General features: G+C 37.8%; 1 protein-coding gene across 2 annotated transcripts in view; it reads left to right on the forward strand.

Moving 5' to 3' along the window:
* IFT56 (intraflagellar transport 56) overlaps positions 1 to 27,867 on the forward strand; it is a 49,387-nt gene that overhangs the window by 17,116 nt on the left and 4,404 nt on the right. For both annotated transcript variants that reach the window (XR_003204952.2, XM_025854971.2), the window contains exons 9-18: positions 5,453 to 5,527; positions 10,989 to 11,091; positions 12,353 to 12,408; positions 13,736 to 13,789; positions 14,723 to 14,786; positions 18,003 to 18,091; positions 18,515 to 18,598; positions 20,101 to 20,170; positions 20,786 to 20,892; positions 27,209 to 27,342. Coding sequence is in view for 1 of the 2 variants with exons in the window: in XM_025854971.2 (XP_025710756.2) it covers positions 5,453 to 5,527; positions 10,989 to 11,091; positions 12,353 to 12,408; positions 13,736 to 13,789; positions 14,723 to 14,786; positions 18,003 to 18,091; positions 18,515 to 18,598; positions 20,101 to 20,170; positions 20,786 to 20,892; positions 27,209 to 27,342 (836 nt within the window). In the remaining variant the exon portion in view is untranslated. The remainder of the gene's footprint in view (positions 1 to 5,452; positions 5,528 to 10,988; positions 11,092 to 12,352; positions 12,409 to 13,735; positions 13,790 to 14,722; positions 14,787 to 18,002; positions 18,092 to 18,514; positions 18,599 to 20,100; positions 20,171 to 20,785; positions 20,893 to 27,208; positions 27,343 to 27,867) is intronic.

Consider the following 27,867-nt stretch of genomic DNA (forward strand, 5'->3'; position numbering starts at 1 on the left):
TTCCTCAGCCATTATTTTAGTTGATGCCAGAAGCCATCAAAATTCAATGTAAAATTTGTGCATGTGTCAAAATTTTAAAATCCCACCCCTGCCCAAAAAACAGTTCCAGCTGGGATCGTGCCACTGGAGGAGGAGGGAAAGGAACTGAAACCAGCAAACCAACTCTATCAAAGCAAAATTCACTGTGTAAATGTAATAGCAAGGGACATTATTACGTAGCTGACAGCAGACTCAGCTCCTGAGTGAAACAGTGTTTAGTAATCGTGGGAGAGGGGTGGAGTGGAAAGCATATGTCCTTCGCCTAGGCCCAGATTCACATTTTGTGGCTTATGTCGATAAAAGTGGTCTGTTCTGGCAATACGAATGCCCACCACTTCAACTGCTTAGTATGCAATCAAGCAGTCCATTTCTTTCTTTCTTTTTTTTTTTTTTAAAGATTTTATTTATTTATTTGACACAGACACAGCAAGAGAGGGAACACAAGCAGGGGCAGTGGGAGAGGGAGAAGCAGACTCCCCGCAGAGGGCTCGATCCCAAGACCCTGGGATCATGACCTGAGCTGAAGGCAGAGGCTTAACGACTGAGCCACCCAGGTGCCCTTGAGCAGTCCATTTCTATGTTATGTACAATATGTTCTTGGGTATACTCACTTCAACTACAGAGTCCCCGGAGTCTGCCTAATTGGCTGGTTTCCAGCATCAGCAGTTTAATAGTAAACTGGTTCGCAATTTGATCTCTTTAGAGTTTATGGCCTTTGGTAAGAGCAAATAAAAGAAATATATTCTTGCCTTTCTACCTTGAGTTAATCTTGGGGATTTGCCAATATTTTCCAGTCTATTAAATGTTTACATTTTGTCTGCATGTGTTCTTTCCATAGTCTGGTATGGGTAGCGTGGTTAACCAGTATTCTGTAGGTCTAGCATGATGTGAGTCAGGGCGCCAAACTATATTTCCTATCCCCCAAAAGACATGCTTTTTCACTTGAAATTGTGTCTGTGACGTTTACATATTAATTTTATAATGTATTCCAGCAGGAGATGACTATGTCAAATGTACCCTGACAAGCTTTTTCGGGGAGGGGGTTAGCAGTAGAATATAGTTTGTGTTTGCCAATAATTTTATTAAACCACTTAAAAATCAGGCATTCCTCTGGTAATTTGTATAATACGTCCAATATTCTATGGTTCATTCTCTCCACAAACACCAATAGCGTTCTGCCCTTCTGTAGTAAGCATGATATAATCTGTACTGGTTCACTTAATTCCTGATGTACTTTAAATAACTTGCCCAAAGTTTTATGACTAACAAGTGACAAATTCAGGTCTCAAACCCCTGTCTATCTGACTCTAAAGCCCATCGACCTAACTGCAAATTTAGGGGTACTTTCTTCTTTTCTCTTATATGTGATTATAGGTAGATAGATATAGATATATTTGTAGATACATATAGGTATATATGTAGATATAGATATAAAATATCATGCATGCTATTTGATAGTTGCCTAGTTATCTTTCATCTAGACAAGCTTATTGAGGATTGAAACTGTGTCTTTTGACATGTGTGTCCTGGTACCTGGCACAATGCACACACAAAGTTGGTGTCAATTAAGTATTGGTTGAATGAGAATACTAAGACTTCACACTTAGTATGACTAAGAAATTAAGGGAGACTCATGTTTAAAGAAGGAGGAGGGGGCGCCTGGGTGACTCAGTCATTAAGCGTCTGCCTTCAGCTCAGGTCATGATCCCAGGGTCCTGGGATCGAGCCCCGCATTGGGCTCCCCGCTCCGTGGGGAGCCTGCTTCTCCCTCTCCTACTCCCCCCTGATTGTGTTCCCTCTCTCGCTGTGTCTCTCTTTGTCAAATAAATAAATAAAATCTTTAAAAAAAATAAAGAAGGAGGAGGTTCAAAAGAGGTCAATAAAAATGAAGATTGCGAAAAAGCCATTGGGTTTCATAGGATTTCCTACAATGTGCTACTCTGATTAGGATATCATTACTATTGGGGTAGATGACAAGGAGATAAGGAATGGGTGAGTAATTGCTTGGATTGGGATTTGTCATGAAGGCTATGGCAGAGGGATGACAAGTAGGTCATGGAGCAGTAGAAGCAGTGACAATAAGAGGCTGCTGAAAGGAAGGGGAATGCTAGTTTCATAGGATAACTAGTTAAAAGAACTTTTTCCCCCAAACTGGGAAGGCCTCCAGAGCAGTGATTAAGAGCAGGAGCTTTGAAATAAGATAGACCCCAAATTCCACTTCTGGGTGGTAGGTATGTGGCTTTCAGTGAACTACTTAACCTCCTTAAGCATCACCTGCAAAATAAGGAAAGTAATAGACTGACTTATTATGGGTCTCTGTAAAGATTAAATGATATGACGTATGTAAAGTCTCTAGCTTGATATACATAGTAAACTCTCAGTAAATATTAACAATTATCACATATTTTGGAGGCAGAAAGATTGTCAAAGCTATCTATCTTTTCCTTTATGTTTGGTGCTTTCTGTATCTTGTTGAAGATGATTTCCTGGCCCAAGATCATATTCTCTGGTATTATCTTCCTTTTTTAAAAAAAATTATTTTTTAAAAACATGTAATCTCTACCCCGGGTGTGGTACTTGAACTCATGACCCCGAGATCAAGAGTCACATGCTCTTCTGACTGAGCCAACCAGGCACCCTTGGTATTATCTTCTAAAAGCCTTCTTGTTTTGCCTTTTTCAAATCCAAATTATCTATATTTATACTATATTATATTTATTTTTAAAAATTTTATTTTTTTTAAGTAATCTCTACACCCAGCATGGGGCTCAAACTTACAACCCCAAGACCAAGAATTGCATGCTCCATCAACTGAGCCAGCCAGGCACCCCTATAAATATATCTAAGAGGTTTAATTTCTCAATTAAAAGACAAAGATTGGCAAATTAGATTGAAAAGATAAAACCCTAATATATGTTTTAAATATAAGGACAGAAAATTTGAATGTAAAAGGATATGTTTCATGAAGAATATTTCTTACATGGTTTCTATCATTGGTGTCATGCTTTTATTTTTATTTTTTAAAACATTTTTTTAAAATTTTTTATCAATTTGACAGAGAGAGACACAGCGAGAGAGGGAACACAAGCAGGGGGAATGGGAGAGGGAGAAGCAGGCTTCCCGCCGAGCAGGGAGCCCGATGCGGGGCTAGATCCCAGGACCCTGGGACCATGACCTGAGCCGAAGGCAGACGCCTAACGACTGAGCCACCCAGGTGCCCCGGTGTCATGCTTTTAGAAAGGTCATTTTCACTTTAACGTGGATAAGATGATCCATATCTTCCATTTATAGTTTTATTTTTTTAACATCTTCATTGAGATATAACTCACAGACCCTATAATTCACCCTTTTAAATTGTACAATTCATTGGTTTTTATTATATTCACAGATATGTGCAATCACCACCACAGATTTAGAGCATTTGCATTATGCTCAAAAAGAAACCCCATGCCCCTTAGAAACTCCATCAACCCCTGGCCCCCATTCCCCCAGCCCAAACAATTGTGAATCTGCTTTCTGACTCAAGATTTGCTGATTCTGGATATTTCATAAAAAAGTAATATATAATATGTAAACTTTTATGACTGTCTTCTTTTACTTAGCATGTTTATAAATTTCATCATGTTGTAGCCTATATTAGTACTTCATTCATTTTTATGACCAGATAATATTCTACTGTATCGATAGACTACATTTTATTTTTCCATTCATCAGCTGATGGACATTTGGGTCGTTTCCACTTTTGGCCTATTATGACTAATGAATGCTGTTATAAGCATTTGTGTACATGTTCTTGGACATGTGTTGGACGTGTTTCCATTTCTCTTGGGTATATGTCTAGGAGTGGAATTGTTAGGTTAGATGGAGCTCTATATTTAATTGAGGAACTGCCAGACTGTTTTATAAAGTAGCTACACCAGTTTACATTCCCACCAGCAGTGTATAGGAGTTTCCATTTCTCTACATCCTGGCCAGCAGTTATTATCTGACTTTTTTATTGTAGCCATCCCATTGGATGTGCAGTGAAATCTCACTGTGGTTTTGATTTGCATTTCTCTGATGACTAATGATGTTGAACATCTTTTCATGTGCAGTGAGTTCTGCTTTAAATTCTGTGCCCTAGGCATCTCACTTGGTGCAGCCCTTGTTCTGGCGGGCCTTGCCTGAAATCAGAACTGTCCTCATGATACTAAAAGATTTTGTCTTTTCGCTTTCCTTTGCTCGAGTGTGCCGTGAGGCTTTCCAGAGACAGCATAATTTCAAAATAGATCAAAAGCAGATACAGACATGCCAATCTAGCTGTCCTCTTTTAAGCCAGACATTAAAGAGATTTGCAAAAATATAAAACAATACTACTCTTCTCACTAAGTTTTTGTTTTGTAAATGCAGTTTTCTTAAGTGAAAAATATTTATGTTAATGTGTAGTGGGCTTATTATTATTTTTGATTAATTGAATACTTTAAAATTTCTGTTTTAATTTATAATACAATATATATTGTACTATGGGCTATTTATGTGGGCTATGACCCACAAAAACAAAAGCTCTTTGGGATCCTTAATAATTTTTAAGATTATAAAAGAGATCCTGAGATCAAAAAGCTTGAAAACTGCTGATCTATCCTAATATTACCAAACACTTTGGAATTGCTGCTGTGGACAAGAGGAGGGATTAATAAAAGGGTTGCTGAGGCAGATGCACAATCCCATATGAGATCAAATAGAAGAAGTTTGTAGTGGTTAGTGAGAACAATCAAGAATTTAATTATTTTATCCTGAGAAGCTTAGCTACCTAACTGATGGAAGTAGAAAAAGGAGGAGAGGAAGATTACTCAAAATTATAGATTGGCAAGGTAGGAATAACAGAAAGTGAAGAAGGATAAGTGAATCTAAGGTGTTAGTAAAGATGCTGGAAGTGACCGTTTGTTCTATAGGGAGTGAAGGAGGTAATAGAATACAGAAGAGATCTGATAAGTCTAATAAATAATAGGAGAAGGTATTTTAATTGTGCTAAGTAAATAAAGGCCAATGCAGTAGGAAGGAGGTACTGTGAGAATTCGGGATATAGGTGGAATGATCAGATTGAAGAATCAACCCCAGTTTTCAAAAGTTTAGCTCCTTTATCACCTTTAACTCTGCAAGAAAAGATTAAGTAGGAGTCTTCAGACGTGGGCTCCCTAGTTTCAAACTTGCTGCTTAGTGCAAGGTTCAAATCATTTATTGTTTATAAGCCTCAATGTTCTCATCTGTAAAATGAAGTTAACAATCACACTGACTCTTAGAGTCCTGAGGAACAAATGAAATATGAATGAAATAGCATGTTAAACTCTTTGTAAACTATAAAACATTGTGCAATTATGTGGCATAAGACCTGTACACTTGTCATTTTTCTAAGCCTTTCCTTTTTCTATTTCAGGCAGAACTGAAAAGCTTGATGGACAACGCTTCTTCTTCCTTTGAATTTGCTAAAGAACTCATCAGGCACAATCTGGTGAATAGCGGTTTCCTGTCTTGGCTGAACTGAGTCTTAGGCTACTTCAGTATTTCCCAGCAGTTAGAAGGGTGAATGAAGGGAGATATTGCAACAAATACTTCTCTACTCAAAGTGAACCCCTCCTTGCTATGGAGAAGAGAAAATTAAGTTTCAGATATCAGGTCCTTTCCTCAAGGAAACCCCTACTGGGAGGGCATTAATACATACATAACATTTAGAAAGAAGTGCAAGGCATTGTAGGTCCAAGTGTTCATTCTGTTGGCAAAGACCAAAAGACATGTTCCTTGTGGGTTACAATAAACGGGAAGGATTTTCTGGTCAAAGTCCAGCTGGAGTTCATCTTTGAAGGATGGCTGAGATTTAGAGGGTCCGTTGAAGGCAAGGATATGGAGTTAGAACAAAAATGACATATGTGAAAGATTATGAGCAGGCTAAGCTTACTAGAACAGAAAGTGTGTCCTGGGGCATAGTGAAAAGGAAAGTCTTAGGGAAAAAATAAAGAGGCGGTCAGGTTTAAGGCTGGACTCTGGTGGCCATTGATAAAAAAAAAAGTATCCATATTCAGGTAAAGTTTAATTGATCATGCAGTATTGTGGACACAGCGCAGCTGCTTTCAACTCAGACACCTGGGGACACTGGGAAAATTATGTAATATTGCTGAGTTTCAGATCCCTCACCTGAAAATGGCATTAATAATACCTACACCTTTTCCTTCTGATTTCTCTATTCCTTTTTTTAGCACCAATTCTGCTGTAGACTCTCTCCTCCCCTTTACCTCTGATATCTGCTTGGTCACTTAATCCTACTGATTCTTTCTTGGCAAAGTCTTATATTTATTCCATTCCTTCTCTAATTCAGGCCTCCATCACAGATATAATTTTCTCTGGAGAGTTTCTATTATGAGCTTCTGCCTCTTTTCACTTCTCATCTAGTTTATCAACTTAAATTTTTGTGGAGAATGATGTGTTAGAGATAGTAGTCTGGAAATCAAGCTTGGAGAGAGATCAAGACTGGAGAGTAGATTTAGGAGTTTCATAAGAGAAATGATAGCTACAGTCCTGACAACTAAACATGGAAGAAAGGATTAAAAACAGAAAAATACGGTCCCACGAGAGCGTTTAAGGAGCTGAAGGAAGGAGAATAAGCAGATAAAACAAGAGAGGGGGGATGGGAAATATCACCTAGATATTGCAGTGCCATTTACAACTGCACATTTTAATCACCTGGGAGGTTTTTAAAAATAATGATGCATGGGCTCCACCCCCCAGAGATTCTTATTTAATGGTTGGGCTAGGGCTCAGCTATCAGGATTTTTTTTCTTAATAGTTTCCCAGGTGGATATGATGTAGAGCCAGAGTAAAGAACCATGATATGTATATATGACTAGAGGGGGTATATCAGCTAGTAAATAGAGATTACCCTTGGAGAGTGGGATTAAAGAGAGAAGGGAGAGCATGGAAATTGTCCTTTGTCCTTTGGTAATACTATATATAAGTTTTTTTCCCAATGAACACATATCACTTTTATAGTTTAAAACAAAGTCTAAACATACTAAGCGATATAAATGGTTGTTCTGAGCACTGGCTTTTGCAGTCAGACTTGAGGTCAAAATCAAGCTACACCATGTACTAGCTTTGGACCTTTGGGTGAGTCCCTTAGCATCGTTGAGACTCAGTGTTCTCATATGTGCCATAAGGGAAATTACAGTACCTACCTTATTTTCTTGTGAGGATTAAATGAGGTAATGTATGTAAGATACTTTACACAGTATCTAACATATAGTGTTTAGTAAATCATGCTTTTGTGGTCGTGCTACAGCCACCAGTGTCCAAACTACAGACACAGCATTGAGCAAGAGGACAGAAGAATCCATTGAATTGGTTCAAGGGGTTAATTCATGACTTGTGAGAGTAAGTTCACTAGTGTGCTGGGAGTAGGAATTAGGGAGTGAGAGAATAATAAGGTTGAAGCAATAAGCCACACAGTTTTGAAGTGTGGCATTGCAAGGAAGGAGAAGAATAGGGCACTATCCGGAGGGAACAATGGCACCAAGAGAAAGATTTTTGTTTGTGTGTGTGTTTAAAGTTGGGAAGTAGGACCAGGACAAATGAAGATAGAATAACTGGTAGAGAAACAAGATCCAGATCGAGCTGAAAGTTACGAGAATCCATTGGATTAGGAGAACAAATATTGTCAAAATGTCCATGCTACCCCAAGCAATCTACAGATTTAATGCAATCCCTATCAAAATACCAACAGCATTTTTCACAGAACTAGAACAAACATTCCTAAATTTGTATGGAGCTATGAGAGACCCCAAATAGCCAAAACAATCTTGAAAAGGAAGAACAAAACTGGAGATACCACAATCTCAGATTTCAAGATATACTACAAAGCTGTAGTAATCAAAATAACTGTGGTACTGGCATAAAAACAGACACATAAATCAACAGAACAGAATAGAGAACCCAGAAATAAACACACAATTATATGGTCAATGAATCTTCGACAAAGGAGGCAAGAATATACAATGGGAAATATCTCTTCAACAAATTATGTTGGGCAAACTGGACAGCTACATCCAAAGAATGAAACTGGACCACTTTCTTACAACATACACAAAAATAAACTCCAAATGGATTAAGAACCTAAATGTGAGATCTGAAACCATGAACATCCTAGAAGAGAGCACAGGCAGTAATCTCTCTGACATCGGCCATAAAACATTTTTCTAGATATGTCCCCTGAGGCAAGCACAACAAAAGCAAAAATAAACTATTGGAACTACATCAAAATTAAAAGCTTCTGCACAGCCAAGGAAATAACAAAACAGGAAGACAACCTATTGAGTGGGAGATATTTGCAAATGACATCCAAAAGACAGTATCCAAAATATATAAAGAACTTAAACAACTTGAGGTACCTGGGTGACTCAGCTGGTTAAGTGTCTGGCTCTTGATCTCAGTTTACCTCTGGATCTCAGAGTTGTGAGTTCAATCCTGCCTTGGGTTCCACACTGGGCATGGAGTGTACTTAAAAAAAAAAAAAAAAAGAACTTCTACAACTCAACACCAAAAAACCCCAAATAATCTAATTAAAAAATGGGCAGAAGACATGAACAGACATTCTCCAAAGAAGACAGACATACAGATGGCCAACAGACACATGAAAAGATGCTCAACATCACTCATCATCAGGGAAATGCAAATCAAAACCGCAGTGAGATATCACCTCACACCTGTCAGAATGGCTAGACTCAAAAACACAAGAAACAACAAGCGTTGGCGAGGGTGTGGAGAAAAAGAAACCTTTGTGCACTGTTGGTGGGAAAGCAAACTTGTGCAGCCACTCTGGAAAACAGTAAGGAGGTTCCTCAAAAAGTTGAAAATAGAATTACCATGTGATGCAGTAATTCCACTACTGGGTGGAACCCAAAGAACATGAAAACACTAATGCAAAAAAATACATGCACCCCTATGTTTTTTGCAGCACTATTTACAATAACCAAATATGGAAGCGACCCAGTGTCCATCGATAGATGAATGGATAAAGAAGAATGGATACAATGGATTCCAGTGGATACCGTGGAATATTTTTCACCCATAGAAATGAATGAAATCTTGCCATTTGGGAAGCATGGATGGATCTAGAGAGCATAATGCCAAGTGAAATAAGTCAGTTAGACAAATACCAAATGATTTCACTCGTGGAATTTAAGAAACAAAATAAAGAAAGAAAAAGACAAACCAAAAAACAGACTCTTAACTATAGAGGACAAACTGGTGGTTGGCAAAGGGGAGGTGGGTGGGAGGACGGGTGAAATAGGTGATGGGGATTAAGATTACACTTATCACAATGAACACTGAGTAATGTATATTATACACCTGAAACTAATATAACTAATATAACACTGTATGTTAATTATACTGGAATTAATTTTTCTTAAAGTCATGAGATCAAGAAGATAAGTAGAAGAATTAATCTTAGCAAAAGAAGGGAATATCTCAGACGAGGAAGAATCAAGAAAGATGACCCAGTGAATATTTTTGAGTTAGAAAGGAGAGATTAGGTAGTTCATGTCTGATGGCCTTGATTTCTGTGTATTTATTTGTGAAACAACTTCCTATGTGCCAGACACTGTGCTAGGCTCTGGGTACACAACAGTGCACAAAACTGCTTTCCTGAATGGTATTTTGTTTTAGCTCTTCTCTATAGCATTTACTGTCATATGACATAATACTTATGTGTTTGCTGTTTGAGGCTCTCTCCCCAGTTGAGTGTAGCCTATGTAGTGACGGGAGTAATTCGTTCCTGCTGTAACCCCAGTGCTTACTACAATTCCAGGCATATGGTAGGTGCTTGTGAGTATTTACGGAGTTAATTAAATGTTACCTACTATGTACCACACATTTAGCCCATTTTAACTCATTCAATCCTCATAATAATCCTGAAAGGTAGACATTATTAATGCCATTTAGAGATGAGGAAATAGGCTCAGAAAGGTTATATAAATTCCTTCATGGAGCTTGTTTGTTTGTAGAAAGAGAGAGCAAGTGGGGAGGACCAGAGGGAGAGGGAGAGAGAATCCCAAACAGACTCCATGCCCAGCAGAGCCCGACGTGGGGCTCGATCCTACAACCCTGAGATCATGACCTGAGCCAAAATCCCAAGAGTTAGATGCTTGGGGCGCCTGGGTGGCTCAGTTGGTTAAGCCTCTGCCTTCAGCTCAGGTCATGATCTCAGGGTCCTTGGATCAGGCTCCCTGCTTAGCAGGGAGTCTGCTTCTCCCTCTTCTTCTTCCTCTGCCCTTAACACTGCTTGTGGTGTGCTCTCTCTCTCTCTCCTAAATAAATAAAACTGTTAAAAAAAAAAAAGAATTGGATGCTTAACTGACTGAGCCACCCAGGCTCCCCCTTCGTGGAGCTTTTGATACAGAATATCTGTCTAGAAAAATGTTTTATTAATTTTGGGGTACTTTAAGAGTTTTCTGCTGTTCTTGGGGCATCTGGGTGGTTCAGTCATTAGGCATCTGCCTTCGGCCCGGGTCATGATCCCAGGGTCCTGGGATCGAGTCCTGCATCGGGGTCCCTGCTCCGCTGGAGGCCTGCTTCTCCCTCTCCCACTCCCCCTGCCTATGTTCCTGCTCTCGCTATCTCTCCCTCTCTCTCTCTGTCAAATAAATAAATAAAATCTTTTAAAAAAAAAAAAAGAGTTTTCTACAGAAGAGAAAAGGAAATGTATACAATAGGCTTATGCCTTTGTTCTGTTTCTTAAATTTATTGTAATTTAGATAATAGCTTGCTTTCAATGGGGTCAAGGTGGTGTGTATACTGAGAGCTTCAAAAATATATTCAAGGAATAACTGAGTACCCAGTTATAAGTGGCAACTCCTTAATTAAACATTTCCACCAATAAATATATTCATACTTATTGCCATAATAACAGACTTTATCTTTAGGTTGTTTTCCGAGGAGGTGAAGGGGCTTTGCAGGTGTTGCCTCCCCTGGTTGATGTCATTCCTGAAGCTCGGTTAAACTTAGTGATTTACTACCTTCGTCAAGGTAAGAAAAATTTGTCTTGGTTTTGCTTAAATGAGATATTTTAGAACATTTAATCTCTAACTGAACTACTTGCTCTTAAAATCCATAATATTTCAAAAAATATATTTGCAACAGGTTCATAGGAGAGAACAAGTTTATTGGTGCTTATTTGTTGTACCTTTTCTCTTTATCCTTTCTTCTTATGTTGCTTCCAACTTTCTCTCTCATTCTGTTTTTCCTTCTTCCTCTTCTTTTTCTGTCTTTTGTTCTCTACCCATTCTATTTCAGTTTTTCCACTGTTTTTACTTCCCCTTCCTTGTGGTTCTTTTTCTATGTATAAGGCACATCCACATTGTCTTGAGTTTCTTTTTTTTTATCATATTTGCTCTAATTGTCTGCCTTTCTGTTTCTTTGTGTTTTCCAGCTTCTCATGAGAAATATTATGATTCAAAGATAATGTGATACTTACTGCCCCTACTTAAGTAAGGTTAAAATTGTTAGACACATGCCTAAGCAGTCTTTGATCTAACAGTTTTGAGTACAGGATAGTAGCTACCATGTATTGGTGGTGGCACTCTGTCATGGACCCTGGACTAACAGTGTGGGCCTTTTTAGGTGCATGGTAGAAACCAACCAGACAACATATTCCTCACTGAGGAAAATATAAGTGTTTATTAAAATAAGAACATGAACTTGCAAACAGTTCTATTTGATATGTAAGCACAAAGAAATAGGCGTTTGGATATGAATTAAATATCTTATATGTTTTAGAAATTGTTTATTATAAAATTTTTCAAACTAAGCGAAATAGTTTAAACACCCAAAATGCACACCCAAAATATTCATTCCAGATTCAACAGTCTTCAAAATAATGCCATTCTTTCATCCGTTCTCCCTGTCCCTTTTTGTTGCTGAAATGTCTTAAAGCAAATCCCAGACCTCCTGTCATTTCACTCCTACATACTTAATATATATTGTCTTTTTAAAAAATCAGTTGTTTTACTTATACAACTACAATGCCATTGCTATTTAATACTCAGTCCATATTCTTAGCTTGAACATTTTTTTAGGTGCTTCATGACTTATAGGTTTCCTAAGATATTTGGTTATCTTTAGGATAATTACTCCACATTGAACTTGATAGAGAGAGTTAGAGGACAGATAAAACAAATCATACTTCCCATGAAAGTTTGAATGCTGAAGGATCTTACCTCTTCGGGACTGTTTCAGAAGGGTTTGCTGGAATACAGACTAGTATAGCTACTTATTTCTTGTATTTCAGATGATGTACAAGAAGCTTATAACTTAATTAAGGATCTGGAACCTACTACTCCTCAGGTAATTGAAAATGTGTTACCATTTTACTAACCAACTTCTGTTGAAAGCAGAATTTCAGAAAGATAGCAGGAAGGCATATTAGAGAAAATTCCAGCTTGTAGAATCTCGGGAAAGACCATATATATTGATTTAGGAATGTCCTGTGAGACTTTCAATATGAAAATGAACATTCTGGATTTATTTTATTTTATTTTATTTATTTGACAGAGAGAGACACAGCGAGAGAGGGAACACAAGCGGGGGAATGGGAGAGGGAGAAGCAGGCTTCCCATAGAGCAGGGATGGATGTGGGGGAGCCCGATGCGGGGCTTGATCCCAGGACCCTGGGATCATGACCTGAGCCGAAGGCAGACGCTTAATGACTGAGCCACCCAGGCGCCCCAAACATTATGGATTTTTTAATGTTTTTAAACTCCCTTATATGTGGTCATTTCCTCCAAATGGTTGAGTTTTGAAAAAACTAAAATCTAGAATTCTGATGGAACTAACAAGATATAGAAACTTATCTCATTAGTATAATTGTAACTTGTCTTTCTCCCCTACTAGATTGTTATTAGCTCTTTGCAGTCAGAGCCTGTGTCTGTTTGTATTTCCAATACTATGTTCACTAAGCATGTAATAGACATTGCACTTACTGAATGAAAGACTGAAATGTTTCTAGACCCCATGAAATCTAAACAGATACATTTCTCCAGGGTATTAAAAGTTTCAGCATCTTTTATACTGCTCTTTTTATGAACCCTCTTAAATAAAAATAGTACCTACATAAAAAATTTATAAAGCTGCTAAGGAAGGTATCTATCAAAGAATAGACCCAAGTCTGACAGCGATAAAGGTGAGGCTCCAGGGTTCCAAAAGAGATAATACCTTACAAATGGAGATCAGAAGATACTTTTTTTTTTAGGAAAAGGATTTTTAGCAAATAAAAGTTATTATATGATTAGAAAGGGAAGATAATATATATGATGTAGTCACAAAGAATGGCAGTGGCAAGTGGCTAATAAAGTGATAAAAATTGTTACATAAATGTTTTATTGTTAATTTTTTCCATTGAGTTGAAATAAAACTTCTCAAGGTTTCCACTGAGTTTTTTCTGCTTAAGATTGTAAATTTACAAATATGGTGAATTCTATTATATGGACACTTTCCTGAAAACCAAATTAAAGTCTCCTAATTCTTTCATTCAAGCCAGGGATGGAACAGAGAAAAGTGACTCTGGGTAACTTTTGATAATTTATATGTGTATATATATATAGCATTAAGTCGAAATTAATTTTCATAGCTATGCATTCTTTGGAAATTAATTAGTGTTATTCCACGTTGCCAGGAGTATATCCTCAAAGGAGTAGTCAATGCGGCCCTTGGCCAGGAAATGGGTTCGGTGAGTATGAAATCACTGGTAATCTATAGTTGCAGTTATAGTGCGTGGAAAAGATCAAAATGAATGTTAAAGTCCAACCAGCAGTAAGCTCACAAATAGGCTTATCTACAGTTCCTTTCCTGTCTCCATATCTCCTAACCCAGACTCCATTATAAAAAGAATTCTGTGATTTTAAAGAAAAAAAAAAAAAAAAGAAAGCTTTAACTCTAAGAATTGCTGTTTCCTCTTTTAGAAGCCCAATTTTTTAAGCAGTGTTTATATCTAATAATAACTGCAAATCATTGCACAGCTTCATTCTTATTTTCAGTGAGTTTGGTTAACCTTGCACACCCCTGAGCTATAATTTTGGCATCTGTAAAATGGGGATAGTTGTTTCTTTGGCAAAGACTTTTATAAACACCAAAACATTGTTTAAAATTAAGTTCTTATTCATCTGAATATGCCACATTAAGTTCTTTTGGGAACAAAGTAGATATAAATAATATTTTTATCTCTAGCTCACTCTACAGTGCCTCATATAGCAGATGGGGAGTAAATAGTTATTGAATAAGTGAATGAGTGTATTGAATTAATACTCCTTGTTATAACTGTGGCTCCTACCACAAGGTCTAATATATGATAAAAGAGCAGTATCTGTTGAATGTGTGAATGAATGACTAAATGAAAGAGTTCATTTAATGAAGTTACTTTTAGGATAGAGTTTGGGGATTGGATTTTTTTTCTCCTTTTCTTATCCGACCCAGGGTAGGTTTTAATTTAGTTTCAGGTTATGATTCTCTAGTACTTATGCTAATAAAAATTAGTTTGTTTGGGAGAGGATGTAAAACAAGGGTGTATGTTAAATCCTGGCACATATTTTAAAACCATAAAGTGTAATACAAATAAAATATTTTCAGCTTCTGTCAGCTATCTCAGCTCTGCTTTGTTTTTCAGAGGGACCATATGAAAATTGCCCAGCAGTTCTTCCAGCTGGTGGGAGGGTCAGCGAGTGAGTGTGGTATGTCTGAAATCAGTACTCATTCACATAATTCATAATTGGAGTTGGTCATATATTGACTGGTGAAGTTTGAGTCTCTGTCCAGGGTTACGTGTGTCAGACTTGAAAGAAAAGTATCAAAGTATCAAGTAGGAAGTCCTATGGGAGAGACACAGGAGAGAATATTGGGTTAGGTCTTCTCAACATCTCAGCTGAAGTGGGATGAGAGATTATATAAATACAAGAGAATGAATGTAATCTTTAGTTCATGAGAGTTTTTAAAATTTGATTCTGTTTTTGATCTGAAAAATTAACTTTTATTGATTTTTCTTTTTTAATTTTATTTTATGTTAGTCACCATACATTACATCATTAGTTTTTGATATAGTGTTCCATGATTCATTGTTTTCATATAACACCCAGTGCTCCATGCAGTGCGTGCCCTCCTTAATACTCATCACCAGGCTAACCCATCCCCCCACCCCCTCCCCTCTAGAACCCTCAGTTTGTTTCTCAGAGTCCATCGTCTCTCATGGTTCATCTCCCCCTCTGATTCCCCCCCTTCATTTTTCCCTTCCTTCCCCTAATGTCCTCCATGCTGTTCCTTATGTTCCACAAATAAGTGAAACCATATGATAATTGACTTTCTCTGCTTGACTTATTTCACTTAGCATTATTTCCTCCAGTTCCATCCATGTTGATGTAAAAGTTAGGTATTCATCCTTTCTGATGGCTGAGTAATATTCCATTGTATATATGGACCACATCTTCTTTATCCATTCATCTGTTGAAGGGCATTTCGACTCTTCCCACAGTTTGGCTATTGTGGACATTGCAGCTATGAACATTGGGGTGCATATGGCCCTTCTTTTCACTACATCTGTGTCTCTGGGGTAAATATCCAGGAGTACAATTGCTGGGTCATAGGGTAGCTCTATTTTTAATTTTTTGAGGCACCTCCACACTGTTTTCCAAAGTGGCTGTACCAACTTGCATTCCCACCAACAGTGTAAGAGGGTTCCCCTTTCTCCACAACCTCTCCAACATTTGTTGTTTCTTTCCCTGTAAATTTTTGCCATTCTAACTGGTGTAAGGTGGTATCTCAATGTGGTTTTGATTTGAATTTCCCTGGTGGCTAATGATGATGAACATTTTTTCATGTGTCTGTTAGCCATTTGTATGTCTTCTTCAGAGAAGTGTCTGTTCATGTCTTCTGCCCATTTTTTGACTTGATTATTTGTTTTCTGGGTGTTAAGTTTGAGAAGTTCTTTATAAATCTTGGATACCAGCCCGTTATCTGTAGTGTCATTTGCAAATATCTTCTCCCATTCTGTGGGTTGCCTCTTTGTTTTGTTGACTGTTTCCTTTGCTGTGCAAAAGCTTTTTATCTTGATGAAGTCCCAAAAGTTCATTTTTGCTTTTGTTTCACTAGCCTTTGGAGATGTATTTTGAAAGAAGTCGCTGTGGCCAATGTCAAAGAGGTCACTGCCTATGTTCTTCTCTAGGATTTTGATGAATTCCTGTCTCACATTGAGGTCTTTCATCCATTTTGAGTTTATCTTTGTGTATGGTGTTAGAGAATGGTCAAGTTTCATTCTTCTGCATGTGGCTGTCCAATTTTCCCAGCACCATTTATTGAAGAGACTGTCTTTTTTCCATTGCATTTTTTTTCCTGCTTTGTTGAAGATTATTTGACCATAGAGTTGAGGGTCCATATCTGGGCTCTCTATTCTGTTCCATTGGTCTATATGTCTGTTTTTGTGCCAGTACCATGCTGTCTTGGTGATCGCGGCTTTGTAATATAGCTTGAAATCGGGCAACGTGATGCCCCCAGCTTTGTTTTTCTTTTTCAACATTTCCTTGGCGATTCGGGGTCTTTTCTGATTCCATACAAATTTTAGGATTGTTTGTTCCAGCACTTTGAAAAATGTCATTGGAATTTTGATTGGGATGGTGTTGAAGGTATAGATTGCTCCGGGTAGCATAGACATTTTAACAATGTTTATTCTTCCGATCCATGAGCATGGAATGTTTTTCCATCTTTTTGTGTTTTATTGATTTTTCAAGAGCTCTTTATATATTTGACTTTCATCATGTAGATATTTTTTCAGTGGGTCATTTGCTTTTTAATTTTCCCTATGGTATTTTTTTCACATGTAAAAATATTTAAACCTTATCGAAGCTTATCTTTTTATAATGATATCTTACATGGATATCTAGCTTAGAAAGTGCTTTCGTGCCCCCACAGTATAATATTCACTTGTATTTCCCACCAGTACTTTTGTTGCTTCATTTTTATTATTAAAGTATTGACTTCATCAGTCAAGATTGAGTGTAAGATTTCAGAAAGTATTAAAAGGGCTGATAGTTAGCCAGTATGAACTGATATGGCTATTTGTACCAGTTGTCTAAGGCCAGCATCTATTTTGACGAACAGTATTTGGGGTGAACTGTTGTTAAATATTTTTATCATCCCTGAATATTCATTTTCTTTCAGATGTTTCACTGAAACCATTTATTGAATAATATTTCCTTTCTTCATTTGATTCATTCATACAACAAAAATTTATTGAAGTGTTGGGGATATAGTAGTAAACAAAACAAACAAGTCCTCCATCCTTGTAGAGCATATAGTCTAGTGGGACAGACAATAAACCCAATAAAGAAAGAGATTATATAGTATATCTGACTGTAGTAAGTGCTATGGGGGAAAAATTGAACAGAGCAAGAATGAATAGGAGATCCAGTGGCAAGGGTGGGGGTTAAACTAATTCTCTACTATCTCAAACAGGAATCTGAAAACAGACAGAAAGTTGGTCAGGATCAGGACCAGATGGTTCCATGGCAAATGATTTCTCCATTTGAGATTGGAAGTGCTGGGTTGTCTTAGATGAGTGATGATGGAGACTAAGCCATGTTAGTTGAATGTGCACGTGTCAGAGTGGGTGAGAGACTCAAAGCCCTGGAAAAACATCTGAGGAATACTGTAGCCTGCAGGGTGTGTGTTCATTCTGGAGTCTGTGAGTTAGCCCCAAGAGAGATTATTGGTCACTCTCAAGTACTGTGACCTCCATTATGCTGAGGTTTTGTCCACTGAATAGAATCTATAATTTCAGAATCTGGAAAGATGTCTTGGAATACATTCCTATCTCTAAATTATAAAGTAACTCAAATTTCAGCTAAAGAGAACTTTCAGTTTCATGAACATACCTGGTTTCTTTTCCCATTCCATTTCAGATACAATACCTGGGAGGCAGTGTATGGCTTCCTGTTTCTTTCTGCTTAAGCAATTTGATGATGTCTTGATATACCTCAACTCATTTAAGGTCAGTATAGAATTTTCTAGATGAGTTTGTCTACAAAATACTATATATAATATGTCAGAAGTAAGTACTTTTAGAGGGACACCTGGGTGACTCAGTTGGTTAAGTGCCTGCCTTTGGCTCAGGTCATGATCCCAGGGTCCTGGAATCTTGTCCCACATTGGGATCCTCACTCCGCAGGGAGCCTGCTTCTCCCTCTGCCTGCTGCTCCCCCTGCTTTGTGCTCTCTCTCTCTCTCTCCCTCTGATAAATAAATAAAATCTTTAAAAAAAAAAAAGATGCTTTTAGAGATGGCCCTTTTACTATAGTGACATTGATGGTGTCAGCTAATTCCTTAAAATTATTTTTGAGTTTATCTAGTATAATTGTTATGTTATTATTGGTGTGTTAATACTCAATGTGACCTATTCCTGGGATGTGTTTCAGAGTTACTTCTACAATGATGACATCTTTAACTTTAATTATGCCCAAGCCAAAGCTGCAACAGGCAATACCAGTGAGGGTGAAGAGGTGGGTACATGCTTTTGATGCATTCAAATGATTCTGTTCAAAAACATTGTTATCTTTAACTTTTTGAGGAATCTCCATACTGTTTTCCAGAGTGAAAAAAATAGATGAACATAGGGGAAAGAAAAAAAAGAGAGGCAAACCATAAACAGACTCTTAACTATAAAGAACAAACTGGGGGTTGCTGGAGGGCAGGGTTGAGGGATGGGCTAAACGGGTGATGGGAATTATGGAGTGCACTTGTGCTGAGCACTGGGTGTTGTATGTTAAGTGTTGAATCACTAAATTCTACACCTGAAAGTAATATTACACTGTACGTTAGCTAACTGGAATTTAAATAAAAACTTGAAAAAAAATAATAAAAATAAAAACATTGTTATCTTTTTCTCACTGAAATAAAAAGTTCAGGGCAAAGGATTATAAAAATTTCCTTTGTTCTTAGGTTATATTAAAAAGTACAATGTAAATAGACATATAGATTTTATAACCATATTACTGTTTTCCTTTTTCTGCTATATTTTATAAAAGCATAACATATGTTGAGAAAAGTATCCAAATTAAAGTATAGATCTTGATGAATTTTTGAAGTGAATGTATGCAAATAATCAGTCCTCAGATCATGAAACAGTATTGTCTTAACCCCATACAAACCTCCTCATCTCCTTGTTTGAGTCAGTCCCTTTCTCCCAAGGCTAACCACTATTTTGACTTCTAATTCCATAGACTAATTTGCCTGAATCATTCAAAGCAATTCAGCTGAATTGTTCAATTCAGTTGGTTATCATTTAGCAAATTGTTCCACTTGTTATTATTCAAATTCTAATTATTGTCTACCTTCCATTATGTCTTCTTTGTGAGTTATTTTAAAACGTGTATCATAATTTTCAAGTATGTGTATTATCTTGCCCAGGCTATTTCATTTTGATTTCTAACTTAATCGTATTGTGGTCAGCCAGTGTGCTCTGTATTACACCAGTCCTGGGGCACCTGGGTGGCTCAGTCATTAAGCGTCTGCCTTCGGCTCAGGTCATGATCCCAGGGTCCTGGGATCAAGCCCCGTATCGGGCTCCTTGCTCCACGGGAAGCCTGCTTCTCCCTCTCCCACTCCCCCTGCTTGTGTTCCCTCTCTCGCTGTGTCTCTCTCTGTCAAATAAATAAATAAAATCTTTAGAAAAAAAAATACACCAGTCCTTCAAAATTTGTTGAGGCTTGCTTTACTGCCCAGTAACATGGTCACGTGTCCTTGAACAAAATAGGTGTTACGCAGTTGTTAATTATTCTGTTCAAATCTTCTATATCCTTACCAAATTTCTTCAGTCAGCTTGTGATATCAATAACTGAGAGAAGTGTGTCAACATCACCATTGTTTTGTCCTTTTCTTAGTAACCTGTAGAGAATTTGACCATCTGTAAGGCTACACTAAGTATCAAATAAGGCAAGCTGATACGGTATTTTTACCGCAAAAATATCTTCATGTTTATTCCCTTTCTTTCCTCTTCTTACAGGTTTTCCTTTTAATCCAAAGTGAGAAGATGAAAAATGATTACATTTACCTCAGTTGGTTAGCTCGGTGCTGTGAGTCTTCTTTTAAATGTTACAGAGGAATCCTCTTTTTCTTCTCTGTTGCATAATCTCCTGGATGGAAATTACAGTGAACATTTCTAATTTTGTTTCATAGAATGAGTAAATAATAATTAAGCAGGCCTGAAAAGTGATAAAATGTCAAAAACATAATATTTTTGTATATTATATAGCCTACAACCTCTCTCTGTCTCTCCCCCTTCATTATCTTTTCTTGCTTCTTTTTTTCCCCTGGATTTAAAATGTTCACAGAGTTATTAAAGTCATGGGAAAATTTCAGCAATCAGATGTTCTAAGTGAGGCTGAAACTATGTAAGTAGGATTGAATGAATGATACATGACTTTTAAGCAGATGAGAAAAGTGGGAACTACTGGAAATCAACCCAATCTAAAAACACACAATTATGTGAATCCTAACTTAAGTATTTTACATATGGTAGAGTTCTGATGAAGAACCAGCTTAATGCTAACTTTGTAAGCTTTCTACGTAAGAGCTGTTTACCATTTCTTTGTCTGTTTGGAACATAGAACCAAATCCAAAGAATAACAAGATGCAGAATTATATTTCCTATACATTTAAGAGGCAAAAATCTTTGCTTCTTTTTGTAGATATCCTGAACAAGAAACCAAGACTAGCCTGGGAACTTTATCTCAAGATGGAAACCTCTGGCGAGTCCTTTAGCCTCTTACAGCTCATTGCTAATGACTGCTACAAGGTGAGTCTGAGTGAGATCTAAAGGGAAACTGAAGATCAGTCTCACGTGCTACACTGATTAATTATTAGGGAGAGGTGTCCTAGAGATTAAATGGCCATTGGTAAGAGGATTCACATAGAACTATCAGAAATGTCATCCCTGGGGCTCCTGGCTGGCTCAGTTGGAAGAGCATGGGACTCTCGATCTCAGGGTTGTGAGTTCAAGCCCCACGTTGGATGTAGAGATTACTTAAAAATAAAATCTTTAGGGCACCTGGGTGGCTCAGTCGTTAAGCGTCTGCCTTCCGCTCAGGTCATGATCCCAGGGTCCTGGGATCGAGCCCCACATCGGGCTCCCTGGTCCGCGGGAAGCCTGCTTCTCCCCCTCCCACTCTCCCTGCTGGTGTTCCCTCTCTCGCTGTGTCTCTCTCTGTCAAATAAACAAAATCTTTAAATAAATAAATAAATAAATAAATAAATAAATAAATAAATAAATAAATAAATAAATAAAATCTTTAGAGGCACCTGGGTGGTTTAGTGGTTAGGTGGCTGACTCATGATCTCAGCTCAGGTCATCATCTCAGGGTCGTGAGTTTACGCCCCATGTTGGGCTCCATGCTAGGTGTGCACCTACTTTAATAAATAAGTGAATAAATAAAATCTTTAAAAAACAAAAAGAAGGGCGCCTGGGTGGCTCAGTTGGTTAAGCGACTGCCTTTGGCTCAGGGAATGATCCTGGAGTCCTGGGATCAAGTCCCACATTGGACTCCCCGCTCAGTGGGGAGTCTACTTCTCCCTCAGACCCTCTTCCCTCTTGTGCTCTCTCTCATTCTCTCCCTCTTAAATAAATAAATAAAATCTTAAAAAAAAAAAAAGAAAAAGAAATGTCATCCCTTTTATGAACAAACTGAACTCAGAGATAGACAGCATTTCAGGGTTTTACATGTATATTAAGTATGTATGCATATAAGTGAAATATGAAACAATGTATATGAAACAATGATTTAGAGAGATTGTTTTAGATTTCTAAAGGTTGTGTGTGAGTCTTTAGATACCATCCAAGTAGAGATGTTCATCTGGTAGTTGGAAACTTGGTTCTGAAACTCAAGAAAGATGTCTTCTGACATGTAGAGACATAGATTTGGAGAAATCGTCACCATTTCAATAGTAATTAAAGCCCTGGAAAACAAGATTACCTAGGTAAGGAAGGAAAGTGAGAAGAGTAGAGAGTTGCAAACCAAACCTTGGGGAATACTTAGGTGCAAATTGTAGACAGGAGAGACAAAGGAACCAGAAAAAAAAGAATAAAAAAGCAATCAGATTTAGTAAAGGACTGGCTCTCTGTGTGTGTATGCAGGAGCAGGTCTGTGTGTGTGTGGAGGGGGGGAGTTGGAAAGGCAGGGAGAAGGAGAGAGGACTTTGGGGCCCTATCCTATAGATTAAAAGCTTTTTTACAAATTAGCCTCAAATTCTGGAAATTCCTTTTTTTGGAATATTTCTTCCTGTCCAAAAGACATGCAAATGTTAGGTAAAAAGAGTCTAGTGTTAAATTAATTAATAATAGCTCATTTCAAAGTGAATAATTACTAAAATAAAGTCAATCACCATCAATGGAAAAGGTTTTAAAACATAGGAAACTTAAAAATGTTTAACATGACTTAGTAGATGGCAATGACATTAAGTGAGTTAGAGGAGGCAGAGGGAAAGAAAACATTCAGAGAGGAATTTTGTTCAGTTGTAAATGTATTAAATCTGAAGTGTGTTTGGAGCTCCAGGTAGAGAGATATTACATTGGGAAATTATCAGGGTGAGCCTGGAGCTCAGGTGTTCATGTGAGAAGTCAGGATTAGAAATGCAGTTTTAGAAGTTAACAGTAGGGGCATCTGGATTGCTCAGTCAGTTAAGCATCCAACTCTTGATTTTGGCTCAGATTGTGATCCCAGGGTTGTGGGATTGGCTCTGCACACTGGGCATGGAGCCTCCTTAGGATTCTCTCTCTCCTCTCCTCCCTCTCCCTCTGCCGCTCCCCTTTCCCCACCCATGTGCATGCCCTCCCTCTCTCTCAAAAGAAAGAGAGAGAGAGAGAAGTTAACAGTAGTTAATGGTGGTGGAGGTAGTGGTCGTAATAGTAATAGTAGTAGCAGCAGCAAAGTATGGGAGAGAATGATGTTAACCAGTGAATGGGATGAGAACCACGTGGACACCAGTGTTTAAGGGATAGAAATAGAATCAGTGAAAGAGACAGAGGATGAAGATGGACATAAAGAAAGAAAACAACCGGGAGGGGGAAAAGTGCTTTTTATTCCTGTTTTTCTTGTTTCTATTTTATCAAAAGCCAAGGGAGAGAATGTCAAGTCTGCAACCTGATGGAACTGTATGAGACCTGAGAAAACAATAGTGGGTAGACAAGAGAATGAGATTAGAAAGCAGATTCAGTGAGTGTAGACTACAGTAAAAAAAACTGATGCTAACGATAAGGGAAGAAATGTGTTGCTAACTTAAAAGGGAAAACAGGGTTAGGGATTTGGGGTGGGGGAGTATTTTTGCAGGTGGAGGGAGAGGTTTTTTTCTTTTAGAGTAGGGAGTAAAAGTATATCCTTAGGTAGTGAAGCTGTTGAACAGAGAGATATTAAAGATTCAAGAGAGTAGGAACATTTTTTTATTATGTTATGTTAGTCGCCATACATCACTAGTTTTTGATGTAGTGATCCATGCTTCATTGTTTTAGAAGATTTAAGGAACATTTTCGACGGAGGAAGACCCTAAAAGAGATGAGAGGAACATGGCATAAAGATCAAAGGAAGATAATGACTTTGACAAACAATTTAGCATAAACTACTGTCTCAGTGGTTCCATGGCCACCCATTAGTTTGGTGAGTCACTGGAAGGGTTCACATGACTCAAAGTTACACTCATGGCTGAGACTTATTACAATATAGAAAAAGCAGGAAAAAGTTATGTATAGGAGAAGACTGGAGAGGTCAAGCCCAGACTTTTTTGCCCTCCCTCTGTGCTAATTGTACACTCATGTCTTTCTCCAGCTGCAAACTACAGAGACATGTGCTATATATCCAGGAAAAACAGAAAAAGCAAGTAGGAAAAAAATGGCAGAATTAAGTCCTAACATGACAATAATTGCATTAAATGTAAATGGTCTAAATATGCCAATTAAAAGACAGACATTGACAGGGTGGATAAGAAACCATGACCCAACTATGTGCTTTTTACAAGAAACTCACTTCAAATATAATGACAAAGGTAGGTTGAAAGTAAAAGGACGAAAAACATACATACTGTGAAATAGGCAGTTTCTTTAACAAACAAAGATATGCTTACCATATGACCCAGCAATCACCCTCCTGGGCATCTATCCCAGAGAAATGAAACCTGTGTCTACACAAATACCTATTCTCAATGTCAACAGCAGCTTTATTTGTAATAGCCAAAAACTGGAAATAATCCAAGTGTCCTTCAGTAGTGATTGGTTAAACAAACTGGTTTGGCTTGGACTACTACTCATGGATAAACAGGAATGGTGATGACAAACCTGACTCCATTTCTTGATGTTTGACTACTGACAGCTTTTAAGCCTCACCCTTCCCTCTTCCCCTGTGACCCCTTGACAAAATGATAAGAAATGCTAAGTAGTCCCTTCTCTGACGCCATCAGGTGATTCAAACCACACAAGCCCCTGCTCCTGCTCGGGAAACTCATCCCAGCCCCACCCCCAGCCACAAAAAAAACCCAGCCAGTCTCCTTGCCTTGCTCTCTCAGGCCATTTGGAAACTGCTTGAGAGGCCTGACCTACTTCCCCCACAGAACTCAATTATACAAGTAAGAAATCTTTCCATGCTCTCTCGGTGTGTGTGTGTGTGTGTGTGTGTGTGTGTGTGTGTGTGTGTGGCATCATCACTCTTAATATCCAAACCAACTTTGGGTGGAGGTCCCTCCTACTTTTTTAGAGTTATATAATAGGAGCAAACTATTGGTACACACAATAACTCGGATTTTTTAATCTTTTTTTTTAAAGACTATTTATTTGTCAGAGAGAGAGAGCGAGCACAAGCAGGGGGAGCGGCAGGCAGAGAGAGAAGCAGGCTTCCCACTGAGCAGGGAGCCCGATGCGGGACTCAATCCCAGGACCCTGGGATCATGACCTGAGCTGAAGGCAGACGCTTAACTGACTGAGCCACCCAGGCGCCCCATAACTCGGATTTTTTTAATTGAAGTATAGTTACACACAATATCACATGAGTTTCAGGTGTACAACATAGTGGTTTGACAGCTGTGTGTGTTACGCTGTGTTCACAAGTGTGGCGACTGTCACCATACGCTATTATGAACCATTGACTGTGTTTCCTATGCTGTACCAAAATAACTTGGATTAGCAAGCAATAACCAGGACAGTATCCTGAGTGAAAAAACTCAATCTCAAAGGGTCCTGTACTGCTTGATTTCATATACATATATGTGCTATTTGTGAAATGACAAAACTGTAGAGATGTAGAACAAATTGGTGAGGGGCGCCTGGGGGGCTCAGTTGGTTAAGCGACTGCCTTTGGGTCAGGTCATGATCCTGGGGTCCTGGGATCGAGTGCCACGTCCAGCTCCCCGCTCAGCAGAGAGCCTGCTTCTCCCTCTGCCTCTGCCTGCCCACTCTGCCTACTTGTGCTTGCTCTCTATCTCTCTGTCAAATAAATAAAATCTTAAAAGAAAAAAAAAGCAAACTGGTGATTGCTGGGGGCTAGGGCTGGTGAGCAGGGAGGGGAGCACACATGACTATAAACAGGTAGCACAGCCTTGTGGTGATGGAATAGTTCTGTATGTTGATAGCAGTGCTAGTTACGTGAGTCTACACATTTGATAAAATGACAGAACTACACGCACGCATTGTAACAATGTCAACTTCCTGGTTTCGATACTGTGATACTGCACTATGGTAAGCCGTAACTGGGGGAATTGGGTGAAAGGTACATGGGACCTCTTTGTACTGTCTTCACAACTTCCTGTAAATCTAGAATTATTTCAAAATAAAATGTTCTAAAAAATGAACCAACTAGAGTTATATCCAGCAATATAGATGCATCTTAACATATGCAAGACACAAAAGAATATTTATGGTATTCGTATAGATAAAATTTTGAGAAGCAAAATTTAATTATATTGTCTAAAGGTATATACATAGGTAATAAAACTAAAAAAAAGCCAAAGATTTTTGACAAAAACTGATGACCATAAAAGTTGGAATAGTAGTTGCTTCTGGAGAGAAGGAGAAGGTTGTGGTTTGGAAACGACACAGAGAGCTTCTATTTTGCTGTCAATGTCTTGTTTCTGGACCTGGGTGGTGATTACACTTGCACTCATGTTATAGGCATTGAACTGTACATTTGTGTTTCATATACCATTCACATTGTTATTTCACCAAAAGTAATCTGAATAGAACGTAGGAAGAAGGATTAACCTTGAAAAGGAATAAGAACACTTATTCCTGTGAAATGGGCAGAAATGAGGGAAGGATGAATGAAAGTACAAATATAATTTGAATTGAAGGGAGGAAAGTTGTGTTTTCCCTGAAAGATAGAAAAACGATAAGCTAAGAATGCAATAGAGATCTTAAGGAAACTGGCAAAGGTTTAGAACAACAGTTTACAGGAATTGAGAGGTAACTAAACCACCCTGAACAAGGGGGATTGCCCAGCAATTTGAAGCCTTCATTGAATGGCAAGAAAACTCATCTAAGCAGAATTTAATGGTATTAGGCATGCTCTATGAGGCCAAGGAAATGTGTAGTATATTTGGGAAAGAGGTCTATCAAAATGAAGTAAACATTTAGAAGATTTGGTGTTTAGAGTAGCAGTATCCATCTAGGCATTTTGAGAATTTAGGAACAAGGTCAAGAAAAGTAATGTTCTCTGGGGTTGAACATGATCAAATTAGCATAAAATGAATGATAGTAGTCATTTACAGAATGTATCGAGAAAACCTGGAAGATACCCTGCTCAAATCACAATCATCAGTTTATCATCAAGATTATACTATAATTAGAAGAAATGATAAATATGTTGATTAAATCATAACTTGACTATATGTAGGAAAAATGTTATATTGTTGAAAACTGAATGAAGGTAAGTTGATATAAATCGAACCGTGTACTCAAATTGTGATTTTCCTTTTTGTTTTAATAAGAAATTGAAGTTTTATCCAGTTTGCTAGCTGAAAATGTTATCACTAACCATACACTTTTTTATACAGTTCTGTTTCATGGTATCTTTACATTTAGTTTCATTCTGTGCAATCTTTTGAGTACAAGTATTATCACAATATCTTCTTTTAATCAGATGGGCCAGTTCTACTATTCAGCCAAAGCTTTTGATGTCTTAGAGAGACTGGATCCCAACCCTGAATATTGGGAAGGCAAGAGGGGTGCCTGTGTGGGCATTTTCCAGATGATCTTAGCTGGAAGAGAACCCAAGTAAGTAATCGGACAAGAGATACTACCTCTATCCTTTTGCTGGTTTGTGAGGAAAAAGAATTGTTTTCTTGGATGCCATCTTCTGAAAACCCAAAACTATAATGATGTTTTATAATGATGAATAGAAGATTAAGATGTTTCATATTTCTATCTGACTTTTTTCCTCCAGAAATTTTTTATGTTGTAAAATCGGGTCATTCTAAATCATATGTGCTAGGGACACTGAGCATACTGTAGCTTTCAAATGTAAGAGCAAGATCTATATTTTGCTCCAAATGAATTGTGATTTTCATAAAAAAAAGTCTTTTTCAATCTCTTCTACTAATTCCTTTGCCTATTGGCTTTTCCATGTCTTTTAGTTTAGGCTTCAAAGAATTAGGAATGGAATGGGTATGGTTGATAATTCTTTTTTTTTTCTTTTGCCTTCCCATATTCCAGGAAATACCGAGACAGTAGAGTACATAAAATTAAATGCATACAGCTCCACTTGTAACAAATATGAAAATACTTAAAACTAAATATGTT

This window comes from Callorhinus ursinus, unplaced genomic scaffold, assembly GCF_003265705.2.
Source record: "Callorhinus ursinus isolate GAN/ISIS: 27379988/994484 unplaced genomic scaffold, GSC_fseal_2.0 scaffold12, whole genome shotgun sequence".
In the NCBI taxonomy this organism is placed as follows: domain Eukaryota; kingdom Metazoa; phylum Chordata; class Mammalia; order Carnivora; family Otariidae; genus Callorhinus; species Callorhinus ursinus.